The sequence below is a fragment of the Dipodomys ordii genome, unplaced genomic scaffold, assembly GCF_000151885.1.
Source record: "Dipodomys ordii isolate 6190 unplaced genomic scaffold, Dord_2.0 Scaffold95, whole genome shotgun sequence".
In the NCBI taxonomy this organism is placed as follows: domain Eukaryota; kingdom Metazoa; phylum Chordata; class Mammalia; order Rodentia; family Heteromyidae; genus Dipodomys; species Dipodomys ordii.
This window is the reverse complement of record NW_012267311.1, coordinates 3,503,147-3,525,595: the sequence shown is the minus strand read 5'-3', so window position 1 is coordinate 3,525,595 and position 22,449 is coordinate 3,503,147. Positions and strand designations below refer to the sequence as shown.

At 48.3% G+C, this 22,449-nt stretch overlaps 2 protein-coding genes across 2 annotated transcripts; one reads left to right on the top strand and one right to left on the bottom strand.

Moving 5' to 3' along the window:
• Positions 1 to 11,208: 11,208 nt before the first annotated feature.
• Positions 11,209 to 12,827, top strand: Ccl27 (chemokine (C-C motif) ligand 27). The gene is made up of 3 exons (XM_013026570.1): positions 11,209 to 11,768; positions 11,913 to 12,045; positions 12,221 to 12,827. The coding sequence occupies exons 1-3, from the start codon at positions 11,702 to 11,704 to the stop codon at positions 12,375 to 12,377; spliced, it is 357 nt and encodes a 118-aa protein (XP_012882024.1). The 5' UTR covers positions 11,209 to 11,701; the 3' UTR covers positions 12,378 to 12,827.
• A 904-nt stretch (positions 12,828 to 13,731) lies between these two features.
• Positions 13,732 to 22,105, bottom strand: Il11ra (interleukin 11 receptor, alpha). Its single transcript, XM_013026597.1, has 11 exons — positions 22,025 to 22,105; positions 18,942 to 19,041; positions 18,355 to 18,415; positions 17,011 to 17,180; positions 16,773 to 16,887; positions 16,575 to 16,610; positions 16,324 to 16,490; positions 15,323 to 15,486; positions 14,381 to 14,522; positions 13,947 to 14,066; positions 13,732 to 13,832 (listed from the first exon to the last, which is right to left on the bottom strand). The coding sequence occupies exons 2-11, from the start codon at positions 19,039 to 19,041 to the stop codon at positions 13,732 to 13,734; spliced, it is 1,176 nt and encodes a 391-aa protein (XP_012882051.1). The 5' UTR covers positions 22,025 to 22,105.
• Between the last annotated feature and the right edge of the window lie 344 nt (positions 22,106 to 22,449).

Sequence of the window (22,449 nt, the reverse complement as noted above, 5' to 3'; positions counted from 1 at the left end):
CATAAGAGAAAGGGAAAACCCAGGCATGACACCAGGCTTCAAGGCTGCATGTTTGAGTAACCGAAGGGATAGTGGGTGAGATTCTCAGCGATGCGTGACTGAGGGAGGTGTTGGGAATCCAGAATTTGGTTTGGGAATTAAGATGCCTATGAGGCAGCCAAGAAGAAATCCCAAACCAGCAGTTAGCCTCCCCAGCCTAGAAGCAAGAAGTAGATGGGTATATCAGCCCTGCCTCTTCTATTTCTCTCACTCCTTTGCTACCAAGTCATGGGCTTCCTGTCTCCTTAATGTCTCTAGTGTCTGTGTAGCTTCCTTGGTAAAGCTAAAGTAGAACCCCTTTCTCAGCCTCCCTCCTCAGCATAACTGCAGCAATCCCACATAAAAGCCCAACAATCAAGTACTCACCTGTGTTTAGAGAGGCCCAGCCAATCTGGATGTACCATCTCAGGACTATGAGTGAAAGCTGGACTAGCCATCCCTACTGCTCCCTCCTCAGGAGTCTGACCAGAAATAAGTCCTTCACTCCACTCTGCCCTGTTCTACTCTCCCCAAGTGCATACACATAGCCTCCCGCCACTAGCCCTTTCCCTGCTCATCCACACTGGATTAGTGAACACAAACCCTTATAACTCTCCCCCACATCTTTGTGCTCTGCTATTCCTTCATCCTTCTCAAAGTCGGGCATAGTTACCTCCAGCATGCAGCTCCACTGCCTCCTTCTGACTTGTCCCCCCAGGAGCCCTTGTTTATCTTATTTTCTGTGTGTGTGTGTGTGTGTGTATTGTTACTGGGGGCCTTACACTTTTGCTTAGGTTTTTGCTCAAGGCAGACACTCTTAAGCCATACCTCCACATTGGCTTCTTGCTGGTTAACTGGAGGTAGAGGTTCTCTGATTTAGTTACCCAAGCTGGCTTTTAACTACAATTCTCAGATCTCAGCCTCATGGGTGGCTAGGAACCAGCAGGGGCCCTTGTTTTCTCCCAAGCCCCCTGGGGCAGAATGGCCCAAATAACAGTGAATGAAGGAGAGAAGTCTTCACATATTCTTTTTTTTTTTTTTGTCAGTTGTGGGACTTGAACTCTGGGCTTGGGTGCTGTCCCTCAGCAATTCAGCTCAAGGCAAGAGCTCTACTACTTGAGCCACAGCGCCACTTCCGGTTTTCTGGTAGTTAATTGAAGATGAGGCTTATGGACTTTCCTGCTCAGGCTGGCTTTGAACCATGATCCTCAGATCTCCTGAGTAGCTAGGATTACAAGAGTGTGCCTTCTCCATGAATTCTTTAAGAAATCACCAAACAAAAAACAAAACAAAACCAAACAAACAAACAAAAACTCCTGGCATTGAGGTTACTTCAAGCTTCTAAGGGTAGAAGGCAGGGAAGGGGTGGGGGGGAGTATTGCACTATTGCTCAAGATTTCCTTCATGGCTTCCAGAAGTTTATTTCTTTTCTTTTCTTTCTTTTTTTGTCGGTCTTGGGGGCTTGAACTCTGGGCCTGAGCACTGTCCTTCAGCTCTTCAGCTCAAGGCTAGTGCTCTACCACTTGAGCTACAGCGCCACTTCCAGCTTTCTGGTAGTTTACTGGAGATAGAGTTTCACAGACTTTCTTCCCTGGGCTGGCTTTGAACCGTGATCCTCAGATCTCAGCTTCTTGAGTAGCTAGCATTACAGGAGTGAGCCACATGCACCCGGCTCCAGAAGTTTATACAAGGCTCCAACTATACTCAGGGACTACAAAGCCAAATTTCCCCACCCCCTGGCTGGGCCAAGACCCTCTAGACATGGACAGAAGATAAGGAGGAAGATGGGAAGTGATACAGACCCCCTTCCCAGGATCAGGGACTTTCAGAAGCTGAGTCATTTCTTGTTCATTTCCAGCTCTTTTCTGGAACAAAACATCCCAGCCTGTTGAGATTGCTATCCTGATTTCCACAGGCCAGAAACCAGATACCTCACTCCTATATACTAGACGCCCTCTGCAGGCCCTACAAGGTTGAGGTCTCAGACCAGGAGCCCCATATCCGCTGTTCTCTAAGCATAGGACGCCCCCTGCAGATCCTGTGAGGTTAAATGTCACAGCAATTTTAAAAGCCTTCAGAGAACTTGATGTTTTGCAAAACAAGCCAGACACAGAAAGACAAATACCACATGTTCTCACTCCAGCATGGGGTCAATAAATCAACTGTGTAGAAATACAAAATGGAGTGGTATGCATTAGAGACAGGGAAGGGAAGGCAGGGGGGAATAGAAGAGAAAGTAGGAGAAACTTTTGGAGACAAGGAAAGAGGGTGCTGGGGGAGAGATGGAGTGGGGAGAAAAAGTCTGGGAAAGAATGGATGGACTTGATCCATTCACAATGAATATATGTATAGAAAAATCACTGGACCCCATTAATTTGTACAATTAATATGTGCAAATTTAAGAAGAAAAACCCTAATAGAGAGTATTATAATTAAAACATAGTATGCATAGGTCTGAAATACTATGGTGAAATTAATATATACTTTTTATAATATATTATAAAATATAAAATATATTATAATATAATAAAAATATAAATATATAATATTAAAATATATTTTATATTTTAAAATATATTTTATATTAATAAACACAATTTAATATAAATTACAAGGAAAGTAAAACAGGCTCTATTGGGAGTGGGGATCAATAGGAGAGAGGGGGTGAATAATTTTAAATTAACATGCATGTATATATGAAAATAGAACAACTAAACCAGTTGAAATTGTCTTAAGAAAGGAAGAAGAGGAGGGGCTGGGAATGTAGCCTAATGGTAGAGTGCTTGCCTAGCATGCATGAAGCCCTGAGTTTGATTCCTCAGTATCACATAAACAGAAAAACCCAGAGGTGGCACTGTGGCTCAAGTGGTAGAGTGCTAGCCTTGAGCAAAAGAAGCTCAGAGACAGTGCCCAGGCCCTGAGTTCAAGCCCCAGAACTGGCGCACACATACACACAAAAAAAAGTTAGGGGAGGGAAGAGGAATAAGAGAGACTGATAAACAGGGGTGAGTTTGCTCCAATACATTATATGCATGTATGGAAATGTCACAGTGAAGTACCCCTCATTGTATACAGATAATGTATGTTAATATGAAATCTTAAAAAGAAGGAAGAGAAGAGCAAACACACACAGAATTCTACAAGTGAGAACTTGCCCAAGTGACCGATGCATGTCCCATAAATAACACAATAAGCTGTACAGTCAATCACTCACAGGGAAATACCACAGACATTTAAGCATACAGCCACAATATGCTTAAAGACGCAAGGCACAGACACATATACAATCTCTCTCTCCCTCTCCCCCGCCCTCTCATACACACACACACACACACACACACACACACACACACACACACACATCATGGACACATGTATACACAAATACACAAGGATAAATATCTTTTCCTAGAGAGAAAAATTGGAAGAAATAGACTGAGAAGCTGCTTGGAAAGCAAGAAGAGATACTGAGGAGACTTAATGAAAGCGAGTAGTTTAATGGGTCCAGCTGACTGAACAACCCTTCATTTTGCTGGGCACTAGACTGGTTTTGGATTTGGAACAGTTTAAGTAAGCATTAGTATGTAGAAGCAAAGTGTTGTGGTACATACTTGTAATCCCAGAACTCATGAGGCTGAGGCAGAGAGATACTCAATTTGAAGTCAGTCTTGACAACACAGCAAGATCTTATCTCAAAAAGAAAGAAAAAGAGCTGGGCACTGGTAGCTCGTGACTATAATCCTAGCTACTCAGCAGGCTCAGATCTGAGAATCAAGGTTCATAGTCAGCCCAGGCAGGAAAGTTCATGACACTTTTTCTTTTTGTGGTCAGTCATGGGGTTTGAACTCTGGGCTTGGGCACTGTCCCTCAGATCTTCAGCTCAAGATGAGCACTCTACCACTTGAGCCACAGCGCCACTTCCAGTTTTCTGAGTGGTTTATTGGAGATAAGAGTTTCACGGACTTTCTTTCTGGGCTGGCTTTGAACCTCGATCCTCAGATCTCAGCCTCCTAAGTAGGGAGGATTACAGGCATGAGCCACAGGGCTGGCTCATGAGAATTTTATCTACAATTAACAACCATTGCTTGAGCTGTGACTCAAGTAATAAAGAGACAGCTTTGAGATTAAAAACCAAAGATAGCACCCAGACCCTAAGTGCAAGCCCCAGAACAGGCACACTCACACAAAGAAGAAAGAAATAGAAAGGGAGGAAGGGAGGGAAATGAACCTTTCTGATACCATTTCCTTCCCAGACAGAACTAATATTCTCCCATGATGGGGTAAAATGGGACAGTTGTTTAAATGGTAAGGAGAGGCATAGCAGGAATCAGATCATAGGTCTCAGGAAGCCTGTGAAAGAATCAGAATTCATGTCAACATACAGATCTAAAAATGAACCTAAGACTATACATGTGTCAGATAGCTGTGCCTTTATGGCAACTGTATGTCCCTGTATGACGTGAATATATCTATACATTGTGTGTATTCCTGTGCAGCCTGTGTATACCTGAGTGTTGTGGTATACCCATGTTCTGTGTGTACAATTCATGGGATGTAGATATGCCTGTATCCTAGGCGTTCCTAGATGTCATTGCCTGGATGGGTCCTGACACCTCTTGCTGCTCTATCTCTACAGGTTCTATCACCTGGTGGTGGAAACTTGCAGAGGTGGGACCTACTTGGAAGAAGTAGTCACTAGGGACATACCCTGGAAGGCTGTATCTTGTCCTCAGATCTTCCTCTGATTTCTTTGCTTCCTAGCTGCCACGAAGTGAGCAGTGTTGCTCCACGACACAATCCCCACCATGATGATCTGACTCATCAGCACCTAAAACAACTGAGTCAACTGACCATGGCCTGAAACTGTAATGGGAACAGACAACAAAATATGTTCATAAATAGTCCAATAACTAACTCATGGTTAGCCCGATTTCACTCACAGAAGGTTTCAAAAGACTTGTTCTTTTCCTTGTCATCACCTCCTCCATTTCCCCCAGGAAAGGGAACTCAAAAAATATCTGTACAGCCAGGTACCAGTGACTCATACCTTTTAATCCTAGCTATTCAGGAAGCTGAGATATGAGGATCAAGGTTCCAAGCTAGCCAGGGCAGGAAAGTCAGTAAGATTCTTCTTTCCAACTAACCTCCAAAAAGCCAGAAGTAAAGCTTTGGCTCAAGTGGTAGAGCACTAGCTTTGAGCACAATAGCACAGGGACAGTGCCCAGGGCCTGAGTTCAAGCCCCAGGACCAGTACACACAAACACACAAGAAAAATCTTTACAGCTCCAGACAATTCAATCACTATTCCTCTCATCTGACCACGGGAATGAAAAAAAAAAACTATACAAAACAGCAGGAGATATAACTCTGGAGGCTAACACCAGCATGTCAGGGGGAAAAAAAGCCAAGCTAAGGTCCCATCTGGTCCAAAGTCATGCCTCAACCCTTATATCTAGAAGCACATGATGCTGAGCTTTCCTTTCAAAGTCCATCCTCCCCACTACCTCTATAGGACTGTACTTTCTTTTTAATACCAGTTTATATGGTCCTAATCTTGCTTGGCAAAATAAACAAACTTTTACTTCCCCCAAAATCCTGCTCTCACTATATGTGAATTGGCATTGAGTTCAAGGGATCAGAGTTCTGGTATTTAAACCTCTGAAACAGTGAGCCAAATCCTTCCTCTAAGTATTCTCAGGTATTCTGTTATAACAGTGAAAAGCTAATATACTTCCTTTTTTGTCTAAATTCTCCCACGAGGAAGTCCCTCAACAGGTTCCTAGATGTGATCTCTTAACTTGTATCCTTCATACTCAAGCTTTCAAGAAGGCTGAATTAAAACTCTATCCTAAGCTATATACTTCCCACTGATTCACCACACTGAAAGGGCTAGCCCTGCATATCCTCAGACCAACTGGGTGGAACATTTCATTAGGAAACTAAAGTAGTACTCTACTAAGGCAAGCCTAGCACTCTAGATCTGCCTCTACCCTCCAACCCATCCAAGATTCCAACTCATGGCCCTACCTTTTCTTCCTTCCCCACAGCTCCAACACTTAGCCTATGGCAGCACCAGAGTAAGTCCTGGGCAAGTAAAGAGATGTGATTTGCCGTGGCCTGGCAAACCTTGCTCTAAACTAGACCTGACCCTCTAGCATAAGCCTGGAGTGTTAACATGAGCGAGAGTGTGAATGAAGGCAAGTGTGGCAACAGCACAGACTCCTCATATCCAGACTACAGTGCTTCCAACTAAGCCACCTGTCACTCACATATCTGTCTATCTGTCTGTCTGCTGTCTGTAGCTAAGGCTGGGGAAGACAAATATAAGAGGAGGGTTGAATGAGGGACCAAGTAGGCTATTCATTTCTCCCACTTTGTGTGTTTGTGTGCGCACACGCGCGTGCACACATACATGTGCATGCATTGGTACTGGGGCTTGAACTCAGGGTCTGAGCAGTATCCCTCAGCTTTTCCACTCAAGGCTAGCACTCTACCACTTGCACTACTTGTGGCTTTTGGTGGTTAACTGGAGATAAGGGGCTCTTGGACTTTCCTGCCTGGGCTGGTTTCAAACCGCCATCCTCAGATATCAGCTTCCTGAGGATTACAGACCTGAGCCACCCCCAGACTCATTTCACTTATTTCTGATCCCTCTCATTCATATTATCAGTTCAGGCTCTCTTCCCACCCTTCTCTCCACACCAATTTTAGCTGAGCATTTTGGGCCTTGGCTGGGACAGTTATTTCAACACCCTGGACTTGGTTAATGGTCCCTTTTCTTTTTGGCTCTGGAGCAGTACCCTCTACGTTCCCCTGCCAATCTCCTTCATTTACTGTAATAATCTGTCCTTTCTTCTCTCTCCTATGTATGGGAGATAGGATAGGCTCTCTGAAAGTGGAGTCTTCTTTACTATTATATCCTCAAGTTTAGCACAGTAGTTGGCATGTTGTACTCAGTAGTTATTGGTTGATTATAAAAAATAAAAATTACAGGAATATCAGTCTTTCAGCTATTAGGCGACTTGGCCAAGGCCACACAAGAAGAATTTCTATAGCCAAGCCTTTCTAGACTGGGTTCTCTTTAAGGGCCCATTCCTTCTCAACCCAGAGTCATGCAAAGGGAGCAGGGCAAGTTAAGAAAGGCAATTGGCAGGGCAGATACCTGGCAAGAGTTATGGGGGTGGGAAAACAGTACTGGAGTGTTGCAAAGCACTTATATTGCTGCCTGTGGCTGAGGCCTCAGCCTGCAAGGGAGTATCCCCAAAACCTCATTTTATCCCTGTAAAACAATATACTATTAACCCCTTCCCCCCTTCCCTTAGCACCCCATGACTCCTCCTTCCCCTCAGTGACAAGGTCTGATTCCACATCAGAGCCTGACGCTTTAACTCCGCCTCCCCGGGGGAGAATGTCTGGCTCCGCCCCTTCCGGGTTATAGGTAAGCCCCACCCCTAGAGTGCGAAGGTATCCCTGTGACGTAATGACAACAATCCGTTTCCGGGGTGGAGCCAGGGAGGGCGGGAGTTTAGGCTGCGCCGACCCCTCAGCCCCCCTCCAGGTGATCCCAGCTCCTGGAGATCCTCCCCCGGAACCCCAGATTTCCCAGCCCCACGGCCGCCACGTCTCCTGGCTTGACCTCCAACACGTCCCAGGCCCCCGAGATAACCTTTCCCCCAACGCTTTAAATCTAGTCTTCCCAAACCCTTCGTCCCGCTCTATCCCGATGTGGCAGCTGGCTTCCGGAGGGGCCCCTGGCTCAGATTGCCTGAGACCTACTGAGCCCCGTCCTGACAGTGACGGGGAACGAGACTGGGGGCTGGGGCCATATACTTAATCCAGTCGTGCTACTCCCCAGGAGACGTTCGGAACCCGGACATGTCGGGATTGAGGAGATACGAGGTGGCGCTGGAGGCGGAGGAGGAGTGAGTGGAGGCGGAGGCGCGGAGGAGGGGCCCGGCGGCTCCGGGGGCGGGGGAGGGGAGGAGGGTGCGCGCTCTCGGGCCGGGAGGGCGGGGCGGCGTCCCGGAGGGCGGGGGTGAGAGAGGCCCGCCTTCGAGAGGGCGGGGCCTTTCTCGTGGGCGAGCCAGGTCCGGGGGGCGGGGTCTGTGGGGTCATCCCCGCCCCTCCCGGGGTCATCCCCGCCCCTCCCGGGGTCATCCCCGCCCCTCCCGGCGCCCGGCCCGGCTCTGCCTTCTCTCCTCAGGATCTACTGGGGCTGCTTCTACTTTTTCCCCTGGCTGCGAATGTGGCGCCGAGAGCGGAGGTGAGGGGGCTACGATCGCGCGGGCCTGCCTTGGACGAGACTTAGATCCGAGGGGTGGGCGGGGGACCCAAGGACTCCCCGCACCGGCTCACGCAGTTTTCCGGTCGCCCCACAGCTCGGCGCACCCCCGACAACAGAAGCTGGAACCTCTTCGGGGCCTGATGAGCTGTCTGTCGAGCGGCCTGGGCCCTGCTCCCCAGCGCTCAGGCCGCGGCCTCCTCTGCCGCACCCCCACCACCGCTGCCCAGCCAGCCGGTGCATTAAAGATTTAAAGCGAAGCCTACCTACCAAACTGCCTTCCTGACTCCGCCGCCGCGGCCTCCATTCGAGCTGGGAACCCCCTCTCTCCGTATCCGCTGTTTCCTTCCCAACCTGGCTTCTCTCCCTTTTAGCCAAGGCCCCAATTAAGACTAAGGGCTCCTCATCAGTGTCAGGCTTCTTGTTACTGTCAGTGACTGCTTCTCCGCCACATCCCTAAAAAAATATCCATCACTGGTAATAGCCTATATGGTAAGAACTAAGTAATCTTGGCCTGATCTACCTCTCCTCTTTATCCCCATACTGGTATGTTTGTTCCCACAATCCCAGCTATCTGTTACCATCTTCCTCCTGGCCAGAACTTCGCCCAATGTTTGAAGAATCTTCTCTTCCTGAGAGTGGATCTAAAACATTTTAAGCCAGGGTTGTAGAACATAGTCAGTGAGAGGAGGAAATTCCTAAAAGCTGAGCCCAGCCAGTAGCCTGTGTCAGGAGAATGATGAAGGGTGGAGATGTTTCCTACAGTTAATATCCCCACCTGATTCCAGGTTTTGAGACAGTGGCATCAGCCTACCTAGCAGTTCTTGCTACTTCCCTATGAAAGTCCAAGCATCATTACTCCCTGCCATCCCTTTTTTTCTCACCACCCAACCAGTCTGAGACCCTAACTCCTAAAGTGGTGAGAGACTAGAACTGCTTTATGGGCCTGCTTTCAGTTATAAACCAGATCCAGCACCAGAAAGGGTACTGGAGAATTAAATTACAGAAATAACTCATTCCTGGCTAAGGCCAAAACTGGGTTTCACCTTAAGCTGCACCTGCTACAGCAAATTGTGACTGGAAAAGAAGACTTGGTCTTATTTTTGGAGAAATCAGCACACACCAGGACAGTTTGTTTTCTGCCTTCCAAAACTGTTGTTCTCAACTGCCAAGTCCTGGAAAGCTCACAAAGTCAATGGTGATCTACCAGCTGACAGAGACCTATGACATGAATGGAACATGGGAAAATTCCTTGGGATTTCTTTGAAAACACTCAAGCAGAAGCCCAAACTGGCAGTGGGAGAAGGAACTCAAGACCTCTGGGTACCAAAAATTCAACATGAGTGGCCTTTGGATTGTGATGGCTTTCAAGAAAGCACCTGAGGAGATCAAACCGATGGCCTTGCACATACTAGGCAACTGTTTTTGAATTTTAAATAAATGGAATCACACAAAGAAAGTGCTCAAATCTTTAAGCCATTCCCATACAATGTATAACATCAAAGACCCCTTCAAAGGTAGAATGCTGTATTCAATCCTGGTCCCACAGTTTACCAGGATTCTGTCAGAAGACCTCTGAGACAAACTCCAGGGAGGGGGGACTTCAAGTTTCACTCTGGATTAGAGGAGAGGCTCAGGTTTTCAGCTAGAGGAGGACTCCTCCCTTATCTGGAAAGTTGGAGGAGCGCCGTAACAGAAAAGGGCTATCTAAATGGTGACTGTCCCCAGAAAAGAAAACTGGAAAAGATAGCCCTGCAATATCCAGATGAGAGCTGGATAATTGAGTTTATTTATTTTTTGTGAATGGAAAAGACTTTTATTAGGGTTTTTAATGTAAACAGATATACTAAGTGACATTACTAGGGGAAAGAGTATGGAAGCTAGTCAGGCAGGATTTGCTCTTGATCGTTTGCTATTTCACATCAAGCATGAGGGCAGTCACTCTGGAGATAATTGAGTTTATAGTTGGGTATATACTCAGTTTATATATTTCAATTACTGGGAGGGACTTGATTAAAATTCTCCAAATCAGGAACATAGACCACTTAACCTAACAGCATGCCTTACCTAGGCAGTTTCCAGCTTCTCAGAAAGGACTGATCAGGGCAAGAAGTTTTGCCTTGAGGAACAGGGCAAAAAGGACAGGGAGGTCAACATACAGGATTAGGAGAAAATAGGAAGGATATGTTCAGGGCTAGAGCAGAAAGATGGGATAAATGGAAAAAATACTGCTGAATGCAGAGGGGGGGGGGAGATGTTCCTCCAGGTCCAGTATGGAAAGAGACTGGAATTTGAGTAGAATTTTTTTTCCCTAAGATATCAGGCTTTTGGCATGGCTTAAGTTATAGGGTACCTGCTTGGCAAGTGCTAGATCTTGAGTTCAAATGCCCACACCAATAAGAGAGAGAGACAGTCTAGAAACCCCAAATCCACAAACTGGCATTTCTGAAATAGAACTTGGCAAACACAAGAAGGTAAGATTTCTTAGGCCTTTCATCTGTTTTGACATCAGCAGTCTGGCACCATTTTTATCTTCTCTTCCACCTTACCTTTCCTCCTTACCTTCCTGGAGAAAGTAGCCCTCACCTCAGCCAGAAAGGTCGCTTTAGGGACTCATTCCCATCAGTGTCTCCTAGTAGGACAGGCAGGCCACAGCAAGAGGTGGGTTGTGATAAAGGCAAGTTAGTACTGACTTATGTTTCCACTCCACCCACAACTCCATTAGAATGTTGTATGTTAGGGCTGGGAATGTGGCTTAGTGGTAGAGTGTTTGCCTTGCATGCATAAAGCCCTAGGTTTGATTCCTCAGTACCACATACACAGAAAAAGCCAGAAGTAGTACTGTGGCTCAAGTGGTAGAACACTAGCCTTAAGCAAAAAGAAGCTCAGGAAGTATCCAGGCCCAGAGTTCAGTCCCCAAGACTGGCGCAAAAAAAAAAAAAAAAAAAGTTGTGTTTTAGTGGCTGATTATAAAACAAAACAGACATCGTGTAAACTGGGGCTTTATGATTTTGTCTGATTGTCCAGTCATGGGTGTGACCTTGAAATTGAATGACTGAGGTGTGACTGTGAATGTGTGGCTATGGGAATGTAACTATGAAGGTCTATTATTAGATGCTACTGTGGATCCTTATCTGGCATTAATTATTGTACTATCAGCCCCCATATATGTACTACTGCTTGGCACTGTTTCTCTTATCTGGGCTTAAAAGCCCAGGAAAAAATGGTTGTCCTAGAAGTGGAAAGAATCTGTGGCAACAGTTCAAGAATTAGAGCTCAGTAACATCATAAGATAAGCAATACATCTGCACCTGTGTCTGACTCACCTGGTGCCCCAGGTCAAATGTGCCCAGATAAAAGGTAGGGGGAGAGAAGGAGAGAGCAGTGTCTAGGCTGAGCAGCATGAAGGGATTCTTAACCACCAGTGGCCTCTTGCTGCTATTGTTCCTGAGCCCAGACCCTGGAACAGGTAAGTCTTGAGGATGGGGGTATAGAAGGCTGTGTGAGTGGGCTGAGTAAGAGGGTAAGGGGCCCAGGAAGTCCAACCTCCAGCTGTGTGATAGCGCAGTTCTGGTTCTAGACCCTTCTGAACATATGGCTCTCTTGTTTCTAGCGCTGCCACTGTCACCCAGCACTACATGCTGTACTCAGCTCTACAGACAGCCACTCTCAAACAAGCTACTGAGGAAGGTCATCCATGTGGAACTGCAGGAGGCTGATGGGGACTGTCACCTCCAGGCTGTTGTGTGAGCTCTGTCCCCACTCTTGATAGCCCTGCCTCTGGCCTCAGTCCCAACCCCTGATGTTTATCCCAATGCCAGCCCCATGAGCCTTCTGAGGTTTTCATATGCCCCATGCCCCAATCCTGGGACAACCTCATGCCCATTCTATGGGCATAGCTTTGGACCTTTCCATTCCTAGACTTCACCTGGCTCGACGCAGTGTTTGCATCCATCCCCAAAACCGCAGCCTAGCTCGGTGGTTTGTGCGCCAAGGGAAAAGGCTCCAAGGAAACCTACCCAACTTGAATCTGACACTGAAAAGGAAAATGGATTGGAGCCCCCAAATGCCAAAATAATAAAGAAGTATTGGACAATAATCCAAGTGTGACCTTTAAAAACTCCCTTTTTTAAAAATTTGAATCTTTACAGTTCCCCCACCCCCAAGAGCCAAGGTCAAGAATCAGAGACCTATACATATTCTCCAGGTACCTACATACATACAACATGCAGAGAACATACGTTCTCTGCCTCACACACTTGGGCACATATGGACACAGACATAAACATCTACATACATTCCTCAGGTGGACCTCTAGCTCTGAGATGACATCAGAGATCCAGACACCTTTCAGCTGGCAGGTATAGAATACAAGATTGCAAAGAAAGGGGCTCTTCCAGCTGAGAATCCCATCTATAGAGTTCTCCTGCCGTGGTTGATTCTCCTGTCCATCTAGACACGTCAGCAAGACGAGTTACAGGTAGAATTAGATGAAGTTCTCCTGGGTCCTCTATAGATTTGAAGCACCTAGAAGAGCAGGAAGAAAATTAAGAGACACAGTAAGACTGGGTCTTGGCCCAAACATCCTAAGAATGAAAGCAAGGGGGTGGGGAAACCCATTCTGAGCCAACACTGAGATGGAATAGATGAGCCCAACTCTGAGCGAGCCCCAACACCCTAAATATGAAGGGACAGACATAACTCTGGGCACACATACATTAAGAATGAGGGAGGAGGGCTGGGAAGGTGGCTCAGTGGTAGAGCCCTTGCCTTGCATGCATGAGGCCCTGGGTTCGATTCCTCAGCACCACATAAGCAAAAAGAAAAAAGCCGGAAGTGGTGCTGTGGCTCAAGTGATAGAGCGCTAACCTTAAGCTGAAGAGCTGAGGGACAGCACCCAGGCCTAGAGTTCAGGCCCCACGACCGGACCAAAAAAAAAAAAACTTCTGTAGGGCCAGGTGTTGGTGGCTCATGCCTGTAATCATAGCTACTCAGGAGGCTGAGATCTGAAGATCGAGGTTCAAAGCCAGCCCGAGCAGGAAAGTCCATGAGACTCTTTTTTTTTTTTTGCCGGTCATGGGGCCTGAACTCTGGGTCTGGGCGCTGTCCCTCAGCTCTTCAGCTCAAGGCTAGCGCTCTACCACTTGATCCACAGGCTTTTTCTGTTTATGTGGTGCTAAGGAATCGAACCCAGGGCCTCATGCTTGCAAGGCATGCACTCTACCGCTGAGCTACCTTCCCAGCCCACCATGAGACTCTTATCTCCAATAAACCACTCAAAAACCAGAAGTGGTGCTGTGGCTCCAGCAGTAGAGCGCTCACCTTGAGCTGAAGAGCTGTGCCCAAGCCCAGAGTTCAAGCCCGACAACCGACCAAAAAAAAAAAAACAAACAAACTTCTGTAGGGGTCTGAGGCTGAAGGACCTCAGTAACTTACCAGAGTCCCAGTGCTAAGGCCCCAGCAGCCAGTCCCAAGAAAGAGAAAATTCCTAAAGATGCTAACACAGCCACTTGCTCCAATGGATCTCTGTGATCTGAAGAGGGGCATCACATAGTGTTATCAGAACAAGCATACTGAAGCTCAGTGCCCCCTTCTCTCAGCTCTTCTCTTCATTCTCTGTGGCCTTTACTTCTCTGCCTAAGCTCACCAAATGGTTGTGGGTCTGGCTGCACGGAAGGCCTTGGAGGAGCAGGGCTGTCCACCTGATCTTCTGTCTCTCGTGGTTGCATAGGTAGCTGGTCCTCAACAGGTATCTTTGTCAGAGGACCTGAGGGTGTGTGAAACATGAGAAGTATCCACATCAGCATGGCCAGGGCTGGGCATAGAGGCCTACAAGGCAGAGGCTGACCAGCTTCTAGGGTGTGGCTTTTAGAAGTATAGCCAATAACTGCAAGGATGAAAGGGTTGGTAGAGAAAGCTTAAGACAGGGTGATGGTAGTCTAGGGCAGCCATTACTTCTGCCTGGCTGTGACTGAGGGACAAGGGGAGGATGTACCACCTTGCCACCTTCAGGGACGTTAATTAGCCAATAGATGCTCTGGAGATGGGGGTTCTTCCCTTTTCTTTGGCTTTCTTTCTCACCAGTGCTTGGAGTTCCCCAGACCTCTGGACTCCAGGCGCTCCAGGTACCAGCATCCAGAAAGTCCCGGGCACTGACACGCACAGTGTGAGACAGCCCAGCCACAGCATCTGTGATCACCTCCTCCAAGCCAGTGGGCTCCACCTGGGGGTTAAGATACTTCCTTAGGGCATTATCTTAGGCCCTAGGCTGTCAGCAGGGAGCCTAGACAAATGTTACCCTGTCCTCCCAGTGCCATCCCTGGCAGCCAGTGGAGGGTGTAGGCCTCTAACTACTGTGGTGGCTGATGGCGTAGAGTCTATACCTAAGGTTTGGAATACTGTATTGGATAGTGACCACTTAGAGGGGCTGTCTGTGGCTTCAATCTGTTTAGGTGAACTTTTGGTCTCTCTATAACTTAGTTTCATTAAATATGATTTATTTTATTTTATTTATTGTAAAGGTGATGTACAGAGGGGTTACATAAGTTAGGTAATGAGTTACATTTCTTGTTCAACATTGTTCCTCATTCAACATTCAACATTGTTGAATATTGTCTTTCATTTTTCTCCCACTTTCCCTGCCCTCTGGCTTCCTCCCACCAACAGTTGTAAAATTCATTTCCAACATAGTGTCTTGTGACTATCACTGCTGCATTGGTTCACCCTCTGTCCTTTTTGTCTCACCGTTTTATTCCCCTTCTCTTTCCCAAATCAGAGAAAGGTATATACAAGACACAGAGTACCAAAGTAAAAATCAGTGGCAAGTGAGGCTGATTCCCCAGACCAGATGGTAGCCACTCTTGGGGATTGAGATAGCAGTGGGAGTTCACTACTATCCAGCTGGATGCCTGGCCCAGGGGGTATCAGAGCTGTTAATGAATGCCCAGAAACTAAAAACATTCAGGATCATGAAATCAGAGACAAAACCCACAGCCCAAGCTTAAGAAACACTCTAGGCCTTACCATGGACCAGACTGGGTGCTGTGCTGGACGGTACTGCAGCCGGAACTTAAGCAGGAAGTGAGGCTGGCGAGGCCAGGAGGCAGGGTATGTCCAACTGGCACGAAGGCGTCGGGGGTAGCCAGGTACTGACTCTACCTGGAGCCCCTGGGGTGGGTCAGGACGCACTAAGGGCGGCCAGACACAAAGTCAAAGGAGGAAACAGGTACTCATCCCTTTACCGCTTCCTAAGATGTGTGCTTAAAAGCATCTTAGCCGGGCTGGGAAGTTGGCTCAGTGGTAGAGCGCTTGCCTTGCATGCCTGAGGCCCTGGGTTCGATTCCTCAGCACCACATAAGCAAAAGGAAAAAAAGCCGGAAGTGGCACTGTGGCTCAAGTGGTGGTGCTGTGGCTCAAGTGGTAGAGTGCTAGCCTTGAGCTGAAGAGCTGAGGGACGGCGCCCAGGCCCAGAGTACAAGCCCCATGACTGGGCCCCCCCCCAAAAAAAAGCATCTTATCCAAGTACTTCCAGGAGGAGTGGGAAAATCTGAAACTTGGTCATTAGTTAGCCATAGGACCTGTCTATCATCATATCTTTATTTTAAAATAAGCTACCAGTCTTGGGGGTGAGGGAAAAATTTTGTTGCATAAGTAAAAAAGGAAATTTGCTATCCAAAAAAAGATGATTTGGCCCAAATTTCAACCAGTTTTACTGCCCGCCTCCCCATCACATACATGCATGCACACACACACATAGATCAAGGAGGAGGACTCATCGGGGGCTTCCCTTGGCTAGGAGGCCATGAGATCTGGCTATCTTCTGCACAGGGCCTAGAAGCAGGAGTCAGTGCTGAGGCTAGGCAGCCTCCAGGGAAGCTGAGAGAAGGAAGGACCTGTAGCAGCAGGCTAGAGTGTGTGCAGAGGTTAACAGAGACCATCTCTTTGATTGCATCTGTGTGTGTGAAGTGGAGTCCCTCTGGGGTTTCTGATAGGGGTCTGGGTAGAAGTCTAGGGTGGGTACTCACAGATGTTTTGCAAGCTCACATCCAGCAGGCGTGTACTGGCACCCAGCGGATTCACCTCAGTCACATTAATCCGATACTTGCTCCAGAATTCGGCCCCATGAACCACACAGCGGGTAGCCCCTGGGGGTTCCTGTGGACATGGCCAGGGCCCTGTGGATGAACCCTCACTAGGAGGGAGAATATGGTCTTAGGCTTGGAAATACCCATTGTGGGACACTGTGGGAGCCCCCAGACACTCCTTCGTATCCTACCTCTGACTATTAGCAGCTTCTGGTGCATTCTTCTTCCTGGTTGGGAGGGGCCATCTGAGGTCAGGAAAGAAAAGAGGGCCTTCTGCCCTCTTTGAGGCTTTCCTTAGAGCCTCTCTCCCTGCCTCCCATCCCCATATTATGCCAGCACACTCAATTGCTTAGACACACACACACACACACACACACATACACACACACCTGTAAGAAGTGAAGTAGCGGGTGGGTAAACCGCTGACCTGGCTGGATCTCCAAGTACAGGAGAAGTTCTCATAGGCGGCTGCTTGGCAGGAGACCACAGGACGGGCTGGTGGGTCTAAAGGCAGAGGATGCAGCTAGAGATGCAGTCCTCCCCTCCTCCCTATCCCAGAGGGTTTCCTTGGGCTCTAGATTGCCTTAGGGATTACATGACTCACCACCACCATCCTCCCCAACTCACAGCCCAGCTTCAGGTTCACCATGCCCTCAAGGGCACCATCCAGTGTCCGACAGATGTAAGTGCCCTCATCACTGCTGTCTGCCCCAACCAGGACCAGCTCATTCCCTAACCCAGCGTCTGGTCCCTGTAGCATCCCAGAGTCCCCATCTCGAAACCAGGAAACTGGGGTCCTAGAGGTGAGATGAGGTAATAGCAGAGAGAAGATTTAAAGATTAAGTCAGACCAGGCCACTGTTCTCCACAGGCTTCTATTGTTAAACTCGTAAACAAGTCTAAATTCCCTTCACTGCATAGAAAGTCCCTCATGATCTACCCTTGCTTTCTTTTTTTTTTTTTTTTTTTTTGGTCAGGTCATGGTGCCTGAACTCTGGGCCTGGGCACTGTCCCTCAGCTCTTCAGCTTAAGGCTAGTGCTCTACCACTTGAGCCACAGCTCCACTTCCGGCTTTTTTTTTCTTTTTGCTTATGTGGTGCTCAGGAATCGAACCCAGGGCCTCAGGCATGCAAGGCAAGCGCTCTACCACTGAGCCACCTTCCCAGCCCTACCCTTGCTTTCTTTTCGTCCATCAGCTCCTTCCTCTTTCCCCTTCATCAACTATACTTTGGCTACATTGCTCTGTTCCTCAGAAGTATTGAGTTTTTACCCATCTCAGGAGAAGCATTTTTTATGACTTTAAAATATTTTTTATTGAAGCATAATTCACACACAACAAAATGCTAAAGTACACACATCACTAGGTTCTATTGGCTTTGATGAGTGCTATCACAAGACAAGATTGTTTTCATCCTAGAAAGTTCCTTTAGATCACCTCCCTCTGGGGAGAAGCATTTGTATTTGCTGTTCCCACTATCAGGAATACTTCTACCCTAATCTGTGGCTGGCTTTTCTTTTCTGATCTTCAGAAATCAGTTGCAACGTCACTTCCTCATACAGACCTAGGAAGTAATCACTCAATCACCTTCCATGTGTGTTTTTCTGTCCTGCAAATATTACTCATTGGCAAGATTCACTTATGGTCTGTCTTCCCCCATTAGAATGTAAGCTTTGCGAGGGCAATAATTTCCTGGCTTGTGTATTCCTGCCTCCTAGAGTCCAAAATACGCAAGGCAATTAGTGCCCAATACATACATATCTATTGTTTTATCAGGTTTTTTTTTTTCGTGTGGGGGGGAGGGAAGGTACTTGGGGTCAAATAGTTCCATGTATGCCAAGCAACAATCCACTCCCAGCTCTAGTTGAATTTTCTATTAAACGAGGATAATTAGGAAAAAGAGATGGGTATGAGAGGGAACATAAGTCAGGGCAGATCAAGAGTGTCATATCAACTGGCAGGTGGATTACTTACCCAGCATTCACTCCAGGACAACACAGCATCACCGACTTGCCAAGCTGCCCATACTGGACCCCTGAAAAGGGCAATTCTGAGGTAATATTCTTTTTCCCATTCCCCTCTGTCTCACTTTATGAGAGTGACAAGATAAGGCATAAGACTGTCAATCAACTAGGATTAAAGTGTCAAGATACACTATCGAAGCTGGGCACTGGTGGCTCACACCTGTAATCCTAGCTACCCAGAAGGTTCAGATCTGAGGACCACAGTTTAAAGCCAGTCCAGGCAGGAAAAATCCATGAGACTCACCTCTAATTAACCACAGAAAACCAGAAAGGGACCTGGAGCTGTGGCCCAAAGTGGTAGAGTCCTAGCCTTGAATGAAAGAGTTTAGGGACAACACTCAGGCCCTGAGTTATTCAAGCTCCACGACTAACAAAAACAAACAACAAAAAAAGATATACTGTTAGAGGACAAAGTAGAAAAGGGACCCCCATGAACAGAGATTAGGAGTGGTCACAGTTAAGACATGGGAAGGGGGTCACTAAGTGGCAAATCCTCCATCAGAGTTGGAGGGGGTCACAGAACATCATTCTTTTTACCTGAGGGACCCCAGGCCTGGGGGCAGAGCGAAGAGGAAGACACCAGGGCTGCAGCCACGACCACCAGGACCCTGCTCAGCCCTGAGTAGCTGTGGCTCATCTGTGGGAAGAGAGACAGTATCAGGGATTCCCCCATCCCTGAGATAGGAGGCTAAAGCCTGGTTCCTGCTCTCCAAAGACAACTGAGGTACTAAGTGAACTAAAGCTATTAGAAAACACTGGGTGTGATCAGAAGCCTTCTTTTCCATCATATCCCCATGCATGCGCGCACGCGCACACACGCACACACACACACACACACTACATAACTCACACAGGCACATGTACACATGCGCACGCGCGCACACACACACATACCATCTCAGTCCTGGGCTTAGGGCCCAGAACAAAAGCCGGAGGCAACAGACTGTGCCAGCACCCCCTCCCCGACACACCACTCTTGGCACCCACCCCTGGCACCAAAGGCTGGCACTGGCTTAACCACTCCCATTAACCCTCCACTCCATTTCGTGGGAATTCTGGCATTCATCCCACCTGTCCATGGCTAATCACTGCCTCTGACTAACCCGAAGCAAACCTTATCACCTTGCAGCATGGGGGCTGTGTAACGTGTCCAAAACTGCCCTGTAATCTTACCATGAGGTCTAGTCCTGCTCTGGCTTTCAAGTCTCTGGCCTGGTTCTGGCCCCTTGCTCTGGCTACTTGGGCTACTCAGCTGGGCCTGGCTTGAAATCTTGTTGGTCTAGCTTATGAGGCTGGATGAAGCTAGGGTGCAGGCTGGGGTTGCAGAGTTAAGCGGATCCAGATGCCCTGGCTGCTGCCAGAGGCTGGGGACGGGCAAGCAGCCAGCAGATGGAGATGGAGACAGGGTGGCGGAAAGGGGAGGAGGACTTGGAGCCTGCAAGAATAGAGGGGCCTAGAATAGAGACCACAACACTAACAGAATAGGTCCTGATCACTCCGTCCTGAAGACCCAAGAGGGAGCAGGGGGTCCAACGAGGCAAGGGTAGGGTTGGGGTCAGGGGAACTCAAACATGTCTGAGGAGGCTCTAACAGTGTGTGCATGTTTCCACAGAAGAGGGCTAGGAGAGAGGATCTGGGTGGAGGTTGGAGGGGGGCAGTAAGCAGTAGTAAAAAAGCAAATGGGGAGAATGTTCTTGTCCAGAGTGCCAAAAGAGGAAGAACACATACCCCGCTGGAGTTAAATGGAGCATGGGCCTCTTGTGTTTGTGTCAGTCTGAATTTGTCTTGGTGGCTCCTTCTTGCCCCCTGCCCTGCCCCCAGCCACACTGACCCTACTTGGCCCAGCCCTACCTCTATGATCCCAGTGACTAAGTGTTCAATGGCCTCCAGGACTTCCTCCTACCAGCCATTGCACCAGCACTCCTATCCACTCAGTTCTGTAACCCCAGAACTAATCCCTCCTTCCCATTCTCTCCTGCCCCACCCCCCCAGCCCTGGAGCCCAGCTGCCCCAACCAGGCCCCCTCCCCTAACCTCCTGCTTACTCCCCCTACTTCCCATCTTCTCCCCTCTCCTTCCTCCCTCTTCCTCTCCTCCCACCCCAAGCCCTGGGAAGGGAAGAGTTCCCCCTGGGCTGAAAATGAAGCCACAGACACAGCCAGAGCCAGCAAGAGGAAGAGGAGAGTTGCTTATGCTTAAATCCTCCATCACTAGGAAATTCTGTTTTCACAGTCATATATAGCCACATTCACATATGGATTCACTACATACCGTTAACAAAGACACTCCTTTGAACACATATGGATACAATCAAATGGAAACCAGACACAAACTCCTGTTACCATTCTTTTTGCTCCCCAGCAAATATTTCATTAGGGCACAGCTGTCTGGGCTTCCAGGGGAAGGAAGGTCCCAGACTGGGGGATATATGGAAAGGCCAGAGTTCAGTTACCCCCTTCCCTGGAAGTTCCAGCCATTTCTCATCTCCCTTTCTACCCTTTGGGCCCCAGCACCAGGAAATGCCTCTGGTTCCTTGGTGCCAGATACACAGGACTCATACTTAACCTCAGACCCACACTCTCAGATAGTCAGAGTCACACTGATACATTCAGACATCATCACTAGGACTCAGACATGCTTACATACTTCTCCACATACTTACAGTTTTTCTGTTTTTTTCCTTTCTCCTCTCCTCTTTCCTCTCCCCCCCCCAGTCTTCTTCTCCCTCTTCTTCTCTCTTCCTCTCGCTCTTCCTCCCCCTCCCCCTTCTCTCTCTGCCTCTGGGGTGGAGCTGCAGCATTCCCTAAAAGCAACTCCTCTTAGCAATGGCAGATCAGCACGTCACTGTTACAGGCCCCCAGGTAAAAGAGTCAAGCACAGGGACATTGAGAAACAGCTTGAGCACAGAACTAGAAAAACAGATGCACAGAAACACTTGGGAGAGAAAACAACAACTGTGAGCAACATATCTCCCAGAAGGGGAAGAAATACAAGGAACCATAGAGGTTAACATAAAGAGGGGAGAAGAGGAAGAAGGAAGGCAAGCCACACGTGTTAGGGATGTACAGATGGGCCTGTATATGCTGCAGGCAAAGTAGAAAGGTTAGTTCCACTCTGCTATGAAAGTGGGTCCCTCAGTATAGGAACAAGTAGTACTCCCAAGCAGTCTGTTGGGATGCAGGGCACACACAGAGTCACAAGTCTCATTCTTGCTCTATTACTTGCTGAAGTCACACACTAGCCACACACAAACTTAACCACCCACTCTCACACTGGCAGACACAATCTTAAACCCCACAGAGACCTTCCCAGAATACATTCCCCATGTGGTCACAGTCCCTCTCACACACACAAACACACCTTCACAACTCACCAGAAACGGCCCACACAATCCCACCCTCTCACTACCACATGCAGACTCAGCTACAAGCACGGGAGCACTGGCACATTAGCTGACAATTACAGCAATTGAGTCTCACACTCTGACATCTTCAGCCTCACAGGCGCACAGACACACTTAACAGTCGGTCACTCGGGGCCCTTAAGATCATACACCACTCTGCCCCGCCTCCTTCTGGCAAGACTTCGTAGTCAACACCCGCCCACCCCACCAGGCCTCACCTTCTGCAGCCCGCCAACGCCAGCGCCCTCCACCCTCGCCCTCTGCCCGGGTCTCTACTCGTTCCTGCCCGGGGCTCCTGCAGTTGGGGGCGGCTCCACCCAGGCACCAATAGAAGGAGAGAGGTGAAATAGCGGGGGCTCCCGGCCCATTGGAGCCTCCAACTGCCAATCACATCCACCCCCACCTCCTCTGGACACTTCCTGTCCCGTCTGGGATGGAGGAGGGTGCAGGGGGTAGATGCCAGGACAGAGCCCAAAGCTGTATTCTTGGGACTTGGACTGAAAGTCTGTCCTCATCTGGGGACAGTAAGACTAAAAGCGTTCAGGCCCCTTCCTCTCCCAGCTATCCACAAACAAAGTGCCAGGTTTAAGGCTTAGAAGCCCCTGGGCAGGTGACTAGAAATATTGAAGGTGCCCTAGACTCC

Coding starts and splice junctions, on each gene's coding strand:
- Ccl27 (XM_013026570.1), top strand. CDS start 11,702: ATGAAGGGATTCTTAACCACCAGTGGCCTCTTGCTGCTATTGTTCCTG. Junction 11,769..11,912: donor GAGCCCAGACCCTGGAACAG/GTAAGTCTTGAG, acceptor TCTTGTTTCTAG/CGCTGCCACTGTCACCCAGC. Junction 12,046..12,220: donor TGTCACCTCCAGGCTGTTGT/GTGAGCTCTGTC, acceptor TTCCATTCCTAG/ACTTCACCTGGCTCGACGCA.
- Il11ra (XM_013026597.1), bottom strand. CDS start 19,041: ATGAGCCACAGCTACTCAGGGCTGAGCAGGGTCCTGGTGGTCGTGGCT. Junction 17,181..18,354: donor TGTCCTGGAGTGAATGCTGG/GTAAGTAATCCA, acceptor TCTCACCTCTAG/GACCCCAGTTTCCTGGTTTC. Junction 14,523..15,322: donor AGCACCCAGTCTGGTCCATG/GTAAGGCCTAGA, acceptor CTTAACCCCCAG/GTGGAGCCCACTGGCTTGGA.